Source organism: Nicrophorus vespilloides, unplaced genomic scaffold (assembly GCF_001412225.1).
Source record: "Nicrophorus vespilloides isolate i.1.1-1 unplaced genomic scaffold, Nicve_v1.0, whole genome shotgun sequence".
In the NCBI taxonomy this organism is placed as follows: domain Eukaryota; kingdom Metazoa; phylum Arthropoda; class Insecta; order Coleoptera; family Silphidae; genus Nicrophorus; species Nicrophorus vespilloides.
In genome coordinates this window covers 295-12,735 of record NW_017097593.1, presented here as the reverse complement: position 1 = coordinate 12,735, position 12,441 = coordinate 295, and the positions used below count along the sequence as shown (strand labels likewise).

The window sequence follows — 12,441 nt, the reverse complement described above, 5'->3', positions numbered from 1 at the left end:
TAGATGTCTGTAAACTTATATGAGTCGAGAATCTAGATTTGTTATGATTCTGTCTACAAATTGTATGCAATTCAATCTTTTACTTTCTTTTGTCAATTACTATTGATTATTTAACAAATTTGTCAACCCATACTCAATAAGTGTAAGCTGTTCGAAATAGACGAATGTTTTGAAGAATTTGGCAAGAAATTTAAATTCTACTTAATTTTAATCGTTGATATGTTCATTGTTTATGAATATATACAAATATAAGTCGAGACTAATCTGTGAAATTTTGTATATTCTTTGAGATTTTCTTAATATCTCTCTTGGTAATATTACATTCGTTGTACTTAAGTTTTGTGTTTGTATCATCAATTTAACGATTGAAGAGTGATTTCCACTACGAGTAATTTTCGATTCTCTTCGACAATTTACAATTTTTTTATACATCCACACTATAATTGCGAGGAGAGAACTCGATTGTGCTTGCATGTGTTGCAATAAATTGGATGTGAAATTTGTTCTGTAAATCTTCACAAATCGTCAAACATATTCTTTTTCTATTTTTTCATTACGAAATTTCTTGAACAAAAATCTAATGGAGAAAACTTATATTGTCGAGATGTCTGTAAACTTATATGAGTCGAGAATCTAGATTTGTTATGATTCTATCTACAAATTTTATGCAATTCAATCTTTTACTTTCTTTTGTCAATTACTATTGATTATTTAACAAATTTGTCAATCCATACTCAATAAGTGTAAGCTATTCGAAATAGACAAATATTTTGAAGAATTTGCCAACAAATTTAATCTCTACTTAATCTTAATTTTAATCTTAATCTTCGAAAAGTTCAATGTTTATGAATTTATAAGACGAGTCTAATTTGTGAAATATTGTATATTCTTTGAGATTTTCTTAATATCTCTATTTGTATTATTACATTCGTTGTACTTTTATTTTCGTATTTATATCATCAATTTAACGATTGAAGAGTTATATCCACTAAGAGTAATAATTAGATATATCTCTTCGAGTATTGTTCGCTGATTGCACACACGTGATGCAATAAATTGTATGTGAAATTTGTTCTGTGACTTCATTACCAAATTTATTCAACAAAAATCTAATAGGGAAAATGGATTTATGTTAAATTATATGAGTTGAGAATCTGGATTTGTTATGATTCTATCTACAAATTGTTTGCAATTCAATCTTTTCCTTTCTTTTGTCAATTACTATTGATTATTTAACAAAATTGTCAATCCATACTCAATAAGTGTAGGCTGTTCGAAATAGACGAATGTTTTGAAGAATTTGCCAACAAATTTAAACTCTACTTAATCTTAATTTGAATCTTAATCTTCAAAAAGTTCAATGTTTATGAATTTATAAGACGAGTCTAATTTGTGAAATTTTGTATATTCTTTGAAATTTTCTTAATATCTCTATTTGTATTATGACATTTCTACTAAGAGTAAAATTAAGATGAATCTCATCTAATGTTTTATAGTTTATGGTGTTGCATGTGAAATTTGTTCTGTGATTCTTCAGTAATCAATGAGTGTATTAAATATATGGATTGAAACTCACCAGTTTGCGTTTCCTTATCACCGGCAGTCGTGTTGTAATTTCGCAACTTGAAAAACGGCAGCATCGAGTCGACACGTTCGGTAAAATGAACAGGATCTTCGTAATTCCAAGCTAAAATCAAGTCGTTTTCCTTCCACGCAACTAAAAATTATAAAGAAGTTACATAAAATGTTATGTTCTTCAGTAAAAATTGTATTGAAATCTCGTGATGTTTGGTAAAAAATGTTTGAGTGAAAGAAAGGTTAACAACGTACAGCTGGATATCGACAGAGCGCATTTCTGGTGATCAAAGGGGAATTTCGAGAAATCCATGGGACAGTACACGACCAAAGAGTATCTGCAATCACACAAGAAAATAAAAAACATACACATTTCATTTCACTTACTGCAAATGCAGATCGAAGAAAAGCAAACTGAATTCGGATATCGTTTCAGTTTCAGCAAGAAAACAACATTTATTTTAACAACAACAACAAAATAATTTAACTTCTTGAGTAGAATATTTAAAGAAATCTTTAATAAATTGATTTTGTTATGCTTGTCTCTGGAAATTCACTCAAAACGTAGTGAATGTGATCGAGCAAAGTCGAGGGACGTTTAATTAATCTTCTTGTTGGCTTACATAATCGGATAACATTCAGTCCGTCATCGGCGTTTTTGTCCCAAGAAACTTGACATATAAACACAGAGGATACGAATCTTCGGATCACATCAACTAAATCATGAGTTTGTTCGTCTTTCCATATTTTTTAGATCAATAACGTTACATAATCATATCTAAATTCTATAACGTTAAGTTTTGTAATCGCTAATTCTGTTGCGATTTCTTAATATAAAATTATTTGATTTGGAAACAAATTGTAAAAAAAGGTAACAAAAATTTGATGATTTGTTACTGTCTTTTAGCCGCAATAAAATATACAAAATGATATTGTATTAAGTTGAAAAGTTTTCGTTTTAAGAATCTGTACTTTTTTCAATTCACTGAAAAAGTCTATTCTTTAAAATTTTGCTCTTATTAAAACTGAAAAATAATAGTTGATATTATTTTAATGTCCATTTTTATATTGAAACTTTTTTGATGATTCTCTGTTTGTGCGTAAGAAAATCCTTGCAGATCCTTGCGTTATTTATGTGCTTCGGTTTAATTTAATTGCAATAGTATTGGATGATTTTACTCGTGTTTAGACACAAAAATATTTCCAAATTTTTGTTGCTATTTTTGATGGGGTTTATTTGAGTTTTCATGTTTTGTTTTAAGAACAAGATGCAAAAATATACAAAGATTTTTTTTCAAAATTTAATAACAAAAATATTCTAGAAATATGTAAGGTCCTTAACGATTAGCATTGTCTGATTATGGTGGATTTTTGTGACGATTTTTGCAGATTTATTAAAATTTGTATAAATAATTCGTTGTTTCTGTGTAAGAATATTTGCAGATTCTTTCTAAAAAACGATTTTTCAAAGTTTGATCTTTTGAAAACACAAAAATAATGGTAGATTTTCGAAATTTTATTTTCTAATTGAACTCGTCTAATTCTGGTCGACTTTTGTGGCGATTTAGAGACAAATTTTGTATATAAAAGGTAACAAAAATTTGATGATTTGTTATTGTCTTTTAGCCGCAATAAAATATACAAAATGATATTGTAACATGTTGAAAAGTTTTCTTTTTAAGAATTTGTACTTTTTTCAATTAACTGAAAAAGTCTATTCTTTAAAATTTTGCTCTTATAAAAACAGAAAAATAATAGTTGATTTCTATATTATCCATTCTTATGTTAATGCCCATTTTTATACTTAAACTTTTTTGATGATTCTCTGTTTGTGCGTAAGAAAATTTGCAGATCCTTGCGTCTTACAAAGTTTATTAAAATTCAATTGAAACAATTATATTTATAGTTTTTACGTGTTATTTATGTGCTTCGGTTTAATTTAATTGCAATAGTATTGGATGATTTTACAATAATATTGCCAAATTTTTCATGCTATTTTTGGTGGGGTTTATTTGAGTTTTCATGTTTTGTTTTAAGAACAAGATGCAAAAATATACAAAGATTTTGTTTAAACGATTAGAATTGTCTGATTGTGGTGGATTTTTATAGTGTTTGTGCAGATTTATTAAAATTAGAAACAATTTTTTCTTTGTTTCAGTGTAAGAATAGTTATAGATTCTTACAATTTACTGATTTTTTCAAAGTTTGCTCTTTTGTAAACACAAAAATACTGGGAGATTTTCGAAATTTTCTTTTCTAATTGAACTTGTCTTATTCTGGTCCACTTTTGTGGTGATTTAGAGACAAATTGTGTATATAAAAGGTAACAAAAATTTGATGATTTGTTATTGTCTTTTAGTCGCAATACAATGTAGAAATTAGTGTTTATATGTTTCAGTGTGGGAATAGTTACATATTCTTATAATATATTAAAAAACCATGATTTTTCAAAGTTTTCTCTTTTGAAAACACAAAAATAATGGTAGATTTTCGAAATTTTCTTTTCTAATTGAACTTGTCTTATTCTGGTCCACTTTTGTGGTGATTTAGAGACAAATTGTGTATATAAAAGGTAACAAAAATTTGATGATTTGTTATTGTCTTTTAGCCGCAATAAAATATACACAATTTCATAGAAATGATATTGTAACAAGTTCAAAAGTATTTTTTAAGAATTTGTACTTGTCTACATGTAATATTTCCATCATTTTATAAATTTACTGAAATTCTTGTCTTTAAAATTTTGCTCTTATGAAAACACAATTTTCAATTCACAGAATTTTGTAATTTTATATTTATTTATATCATATTATTTTATTTTTTTTTAAATTTTTTCCATTTTCTCCTGTTGACTTAACAGGCAATTGAGATTTTCAAGAATTGCTTGATTTACTTTTACAATTGTAGAAGCCTTTGAAAATTTTAGTCATTTTCACTTATGAAACGTATAATTTTGTTCTTTGCTCTGATTTTTTGCAAAATCTTTCCAGAAAGCTCTTAACTTCAGAGTCTAAAGTTTTTAATGATTTAAATTGGTTGAACATAAAAGTATATTCAATTGCTTTGTTTCAATTCTTCAATCTGAAGTATCCTTACAAAATATTTTGGTATTTTTTTGAGATAATTTAAGAATTTACAGAATTTTGTAATTTTCTATTTATTGTTGCCAATTTTTCCTGTTGACTTAACAAGCAATTGAGATTTTCAAGAATTGCTTGATTTACTGTTACAATCATAAAAGCCTTTGAAAATTTGGTTTTGTTCAATTATGAACATGAATTCTTTGCTCTGCTTTTTTTTGCAAATTTTTTCCAGCTCTAAACTTCAGAGTCTAAAGTTTTTAATGATTTCAATTGGTTGAATACAAGAATATATTCAGTATTTATTTGTTACTAAATGTAACGAAATATTTTCCATACTTATGAAATTTCCAATTAATTTGAACAACACTTGCGATTTGTTTGCTATTATCTTGCTAACAAGCATTTCTATTTGTTATATGATTAAAACGATTCCTTTTATTGTTTCCATTAACAATATTTCCACTCGAAATTGCTGAATTCGCTTGGTTTTAAATTATTTGTATAAAAAAAAGGTTTAACAAATTTGATGATTTGTTACTATCTTTTAGCCGCAATAAAATATACACAATTTCAGAAAAATGATTTTCTAACAAGTTCAAACGTATTTTTTTAAGAATGTGTACTTGTTTACATGAAATATTTACAACATTTCATCAATTTGAAAATCTATTCTTTAAAATTTTGCTCTTATAATAACAACAAATTTACAGATTTACATTTCAGTATCAAATTTTTGTGATACTTGTATGTGATTTTTGAATTTCTTTTATATTTTCTTCAAATATAATTTAATTTAAGAATTTACAGAATTTTGTAATTTTCTATTTGTTTTTTATTTAAGATTTTTTTGTTATATTTTTTCTATTTCATTTATGCTACGTATACATTTGTTCTTTGCTCTGATTTTTTGAAATTTACAGAATTTTGTAATTTTCTATTTATATGTTAAGAAAATCAGTATGAAAATCTTTTGAAATGTTTCCATTTTTATCATTAGATTGAATATCACCTCAGATTTTAAAGAAATGCTTAATTTACTGTTATATTTTTATATTGTTTGGAGATAATTTAAGAATTTACAGCATTTTGTAAATTAACTATTCATTTGTAACATTTACAAACGAAATATTTTCCATATTGTTGAAATTTCCAATTAATTTTAACAAAACTTGTTCACGAATTGTTTCCATTATTTCCACACGAAATTGCTGAATTCGCTTGGTTTTAAATTATTTGTATGGCAATATCAATATTTGCCTATATTTTGCAATTTGTGCAAAATTTATTTCGAAAAAACAAAAACAAAAAGCAAACACTAAAAACGTTCATACAGATATAAAAAAAAATCTCAATGATAAATTTATTTTATTTGTGCAAATAAATCTATACTCACTTCAATTTTTAAATTTGTTTAAAGATTGTAATAAGAAATTACCTTAAGTTTAAGATTCATCTACTCATTCTTTCTCTTTTGAAAACACAAAAATAATGGTAGATTTTCCTTTTCTAATTAAACTCGTCTAATTCTGGTCGACTTTTGTGGTGATTTAGAGACAAATTATGTAAAAAAAGGTAACAAAAATTTGATGATTTGTTATTGTCTTTTAGCCGCAATAAAATATACAAAATGATATTGCAACAAGTTCGAAAGTTTTCTTTTTAAGAATGTGTACTTGTTTACTGAAATATTTACAACATTTCATCAATTTGAAAATCTATTCTTTAAAATTTTGCTCTTATAATAACAACAAATTTACACATTTGCATTTCAGTATCAAATTTGTGTGACATATTTTTGAATTTTTTCTATATTTTCTTCAAATATAATTTAATTTAAGAATTTACAGAATTTTGTAATTTTCTATTTCTTTCTTATTTAAGTTTTTTTTGTTATATTTTTTCTATTTCATTTATGCTACGTATACATTTGTTCTTTGCTCTGATTTTTTGCAAATTCCTTCCGGAAAGCTCTAAACTTTCAGAGTGGAAAGTTTTTAATCATTTGAATTGTTAAATAGAATATTTCACTGTATAGATAATTTAAGAATTTACAGAATTTTGTAATTTTCTTTTTATGTTGATACTGATCAAAATCTTTTGAAATGTTTCCATTTTTATAATTAGATTGAATATCACCTCAGATTTTAAAGAAATGCTTAATTTACTGTTATATTTTTATATTGTTTGGAGATAATTTAAGAATTTACAGCATTTTGTAAATTAACTATTCATTTGTAACATTTACAAACGAAATATTTTCCATATTGTTGAAATTTCCAATTAATTTTAACAAAACTTGTTCACGAATTGTTTCCATTATTTCCACACGAAATTGCTGAATTCGCTTGGTTTTAAATTATTTGTATGGCAATATCAATATTTGCCTATATTTTGCAATTTGTGCAAAATTTATTTCGAAAAAACAAAAACAAAAAGCAAACACTAAAAACGTTCATACAGATATAAAAAAAAATCTCAATGATAAATTTATTTTATTTGTGCAAATAAATCTATACTCACTTCAATTTATGAAATTTGTTTAAAGATTGTAATAAGAAATTACCTTAAGTTTAAGATTCATCTACTCATTCTTTCTCTGTTGAATCATGTTTGTCCAAATTTTAGTCAAAATTTTAAGATACACAATTTAAATTTCAATTGTCGAGTCTACATTCACACTGTGTTTTGTAAAACTCGATTAAGATTAAGAACAATTTCTTCCTTTCTGTTGAAATATCAACACACACATAAATTTTATCACTGCAGTTCTCGTGGTGAAATTATTAATTTTATACTAATATTAACGAATCTAAGGTTTAACTTTTAAATTCATTTGTTTTACATCTATATCAAAGTATAAAAGATTTTGTCAGGTATTTTTAAGTTGTATGCATAATGGATTCTTTCTGTGATAACGTTAACCGAAGTTTGATTAATGATTTGATTCGAAGTTAACAACAATTTCATGATTTGTTACTGTCCTTTAGCCGCAATACAATGTACAAATTAGTTATTCTTTGTTTCAGTGTAAGAATAGTTACTGATTCTTACAATTTACTAAAAAACAATGATTTTCAAAGTTTGCTCTTTTGAAAACACAAAAATAATTGTAGATTTTCGAAATTTCCTTTTCTAATTGAACTCGTATAATTTTGGTCGATTTTTGTGGCGATTTAGAAACAAATTGTGTAAAAAAATGTAACAAATATTTGATGATTTGTTACTGTCCTTTTGCCGCAATACAATGTACAAATTAGTGATTCTATGTTTCAGTGTAGGAATAGTTACAGATTCTTACAATTTACTAAAACAATAATGATCTTTCAAAGTTTGCTCGCACAAATTTTATCACTGCAGTTTTCATATTGGAATTATTAATATTTACCAATATTGACGAATCTAAGGATTAACTTTTAAATTCATTTGTTTTACGTCTATATCAAAGTATAAAAGATTTTGTCAGGTATTTTTAAGTTGTATGCATAATTGATTCATTCTGTGGTAACGTTAACCGTTAACCGTTTGATTAATGATTTGACTCGAAGTAATCTGTCGAAGTTAACAACAATTTCATGATTTGTTACTGTCCTTTAGCCGCAATACAATGTACAAATTAGTGATTCTTTGTTTCAGTGTAAGAATAGTTATAGATTCTTACAATTTACTAAAAAACCATGATATTTCAAAGTTTGCTCTTTTGAAAACACAAAAATAATTGTAGATTTTCGAAATTTCCTTTTCTAATTGAACTCGTATAATTTTGGTCGATTTTTGTGGCGATTTAGAAACAAATTGTGTAAAAAAATGTAACAAATATTTGATGGTTTGTTACTGTCATTTAGCCGCAATACAATGTACAAATTAGTGATTCTTTGTTTCAGTGTAGGAATAGTTACAGATTCTTACAATTTACTAAAACAATTATGATTTTTCAAAGTTTGCTCGCACAAATTTTATCACTGCAGTTTTCATATTGGAATTATTAATTTTTACCAATATTGATAAATCTAAGGGTTTACTTTTAAATTCATTTGTTTTACGTCTATATCAAAGAATAAAAGATTCTATCGGGTTTTGGACGTTGTGCATTTGATGGCATATTTCTGTGGTAACGTTAACCGAGGTTTGATTGATGATTTGACTCGAAGTAATCTGTCGAAGTTAACAACAATTTCATGATTTGTTACTGTCCTTTAGCCGCAATACAATGTACAAATTAGTGATTCTTTGTTTCAGTGTAGGAATAGTTACAGATTCTTACAATTTACTAAAAAACCATGATTTTTCAAAGTTTGCTCTTTTGAAAACACAAAAAACTATCCACACGCACAAATTTTATCACTGCAGTTTTCATAGTGGAATGATTCATATTTACCAATATTGATGAATCTAAGGGTTTACTTTTAAATTCATTTGTTTTACGTCTATATCAAAGAATAAAAGATTCTGTCGCGTTTTCTTAGTTGAGTATTTGATTGCATATTTCTGTGGAAACGTTAAGCGAGGTTTGACTGTATGTTTATATTTACATCTATTTTGCTTATGTAATTTTATAGGCCAATAAAACTATTAATATAGTTATGTAATTGCGGTACTTGAAATTGAGTTACATAACGATTTTGCGCGGAGACGGGTCTGAAAGTTGATTCTCCTTAAGAAATTAGTCGAAAATACGCATTATTATTACATTTACATTTTAGTATTTTTTTTTGATATTTTTTTCCATTTTGTCCTTTTGCCTTAATAAACAATTTATATTTTTAAGAATTGCTTAATTTACTGTAACAAATGTAGAAGCCTTTGGAAGTTTGGTCTTGTTCACTTGTGAAACGTATAAATTTGTTCTTTGGAGACATACAAAAATGTCTGATTATTTGCAAATTCTTTCCAGAAAACTGTAAACTTCAGAGTAATTGTATAGGCCAATAAAACTATTAGTATTGTTATATAATTGCGTTACCTGAATCTTCTGCAATTGAGTTACATGACGATTTTGCGCGGAGACGGATCTGAAAGCAGATTCTCGTTAAGAAATTAGCCGAAAACACGCAGACGTTTCGGCAGCAATCGGGGGGAACTAATTGAAACGCGAATTAGCGATGAATTCCCTTTCAGATCGCTCTCGAAATCCACCTTTAAATTATATATAGATATAGATATATAGAATATGCACGGCGCCGATCGAAAACCGAGTCTGAATAATTGAATGTATTTTCGGAAATCCAATCCAATTTGTGACAAAAACACACGCTTTTCGCACATTGAACATTGAGAGTTTATGATGTGGTCCAAACAAACAAAAAAAAACAACAAACAAACAATAATCCTACGTTTAATGCGGACGTAATTAGTGATTTAAAATTTGGCGCCGATTCGATGATTAAAGCCGGTTTATTATGGAAATTTAATATAAAATTTAAACTTTGTGAAATGCTGCTGTGATTCTGCTGGAAAATTTTCGGTAATTATAGGTAAAATTCGTCAATGCATTTTATTGAAATCGAATGAAATAACATTTGCGTCAATGTTTCGAATTGAATGTAAAAACATGTTCAACAATAGCTCGAACGTGTCCTTTTTTTTGTTGGATTTACATTTCACTTTTCAGTTTTGTTAAAAGTAGAGAATTTTATTAAAAATCAACTCATCATTTTATAATAATCCACAAAGTAAACTCTATATTTTTGTAAAATACTTCATTTTTGTAAAAAAAAAAATGTTCGTGAAAAGTGTGTTGAACACCTGTGTGAACACCTGCATTGAACACTTGTGTTAACACCTGCATGAACACCTGTATTCAATACTTGCTTGAACACTTGCATTGAACATCTGCTTGAACACCTGCATTGAACACCTGTATTCAATAGTTGCGTGAACACCTGCATTGATCACTTATGTTCATACCTGCATTGAACACCTGCATTAAACACCTGTATTGAACATCTGCGTGAACACCTGCATTGAACACCTGTATTCAATACTTGCGTGAACACCTGCATTAAACACCTGTATTGAACATCTGCGTGAACACCTGCATTGATCACTTATGTTCACACCTGCATTGAATATCTGCGTGAACACCTGCGCGAAAACCTGTATTTTACACGTTAGTAACAATTCATTTTTCACTGAAAGTTTTCCCACATTCGAAACAATTAATTATTGAAAACTAAACTGAAAATGAAACAAAGAAAAATCGAGAGATTTTTGGTCGTAATTATTTCCAAAAATTGAAAGAAATTATCAAAGATTCATTTGCATTCCTTTAAGAAAGTCGTTCGAAATTTCATGAAGAAACTTTAATTAGAACTCTGTGAATAACATGGAGTAATTTCTCATATTCTAGAGAATAAATATTTCTTAAATTCTGAAGAAATTAATGCTGAAAATTCTCGTTTTTTTTGTGAGATTTATTTCTATTTTATTTATTTCTCCGATTAGTCCGGTTTTAAACAGTCCAGTATTAGACACAAGATTATTTTATTGTTTTCTTTAATTAGAAAATAAATCAATTCTTTATAACTTTGATTTTTCTAAGAGTAGTTAATAAAAAAACATACAAATTTCTTAAGCAGAAAAACGTTGATCTTGTTGCAGGACAAAATGTCAATAAAAATTGTCTTTTAATCATTAATTTTTCTATTTTACTTTATTTGTTATACAATAAATGAAAATGTTCACGAAATAAGTGAAATTGGTTGTAAATTCTCAACTTTTTTCAGATTTGTTTTCTAATTTTTCAATGAAATTATGCAGATAAATCAAAATACAATATTACTAATTTCAAAAGCGTTTTTACCTAAATATTATAAACCGATAATAACATTTGTCATAGATATTTAGAATCGAAAAGGAATTGCGTGCATTTACAGCAAAGAAACAATGTTAATTAGTGTAGAATTCGAAATTGCAATTTATAATTAATACGTAATTAGTGTACGAGCGGCTACAAAAGCTTAAACGTCAAAGTCAATTATTTGCACGTTATAATTAATGTCAAATATTTGCGTCGCACGTAAATCCTCACTCCGACAATCATTATTTATGAAATAACAGTATTTCATTGATATTGCACGAAGCGACAAAAAGAAAAAAAGGAAAGATAAAAACGTCCCGTGAAGAATTCCTTGCGGAAAATATATGACCGTGCGCGTATTTTATATATTCGCGTTTACTTTTTACTCTTTTTTTTTTCTATATACATTTTTTTTTTGCTTCTCCTCCTCTGTCTTCCCACTCGTCCATTCACTTTGCTCTTCCACGTATATATATATACATTTTCTTCTCCAGCTTCTTTTTGGCTAAAAAGATTTATGCTTTCCTATTGATTCTCCACCACCCACCTCCCCCCAAGCCGCCTCAAAAACGTCGGCAATATTTCCACATGCTACATTTTTAATGCGAAAATCAATAGGGTAAACAATTTTATTTAAAACTTTTTCCCCCATCCAGAACCTTCCTTTATTATTATTATACGCTTTTTTTTTTCTTTATATTAAAAACGCTCGTATGTGCGTACACTTCATCATTCGCTTAAGAAAACACAATTCCTCCTATATAAACAGTTTTCCTTTTTTTTTCAATAAGTTGAATGTATATACATTATATATACTTATTTCGTTACTAAATTTGATTACATTCAATGAAACTATCAATAGTTAAGTAATTCTTAGATTAGCTGTGTTTAATTTCTGTTTTCTTTACACAATTATCGAATTTCTTTACTAAGTTTGTTTAAAATCAATGAAATAATTTTTAGATTAAAATTCATTAAGTCCTGTTT

The 12,441-nt window shown here is 27.0% G+C and overlaps 1 protein-coding gene across 1 annotated transcript; it reads right to left on the bottom strand.

The window, feature by feature from the left end:
* Positions 1-1,490: 1,490 nt before the first annotated feature.
* On the bottom strand, positions 1,491-9,805 carry LOC108560504 (gamma-aminobutyric acid receptor subunit beta-like). The gene is made up of 3 exons (XM_017918075.1): positions 9,619-9,805; positions 1,831-1,913; positions 1,491-1,717 (listed from the first exon to the last, which is right to left on the bottom strand). The coding sequence occupies exons 2-3, from the start codon at positions 1,886-1,888 to the stop codon at positions 1,491-1,493; spliced, it is 285 nt and encodes a 94-aa protein (XP_017773564.1). The 5' UTR covers positions 1,889-1,913; positions 9,619-9,805.
* Positions 9,806-12,441: the final 2,636 nt, after the last annotated feature.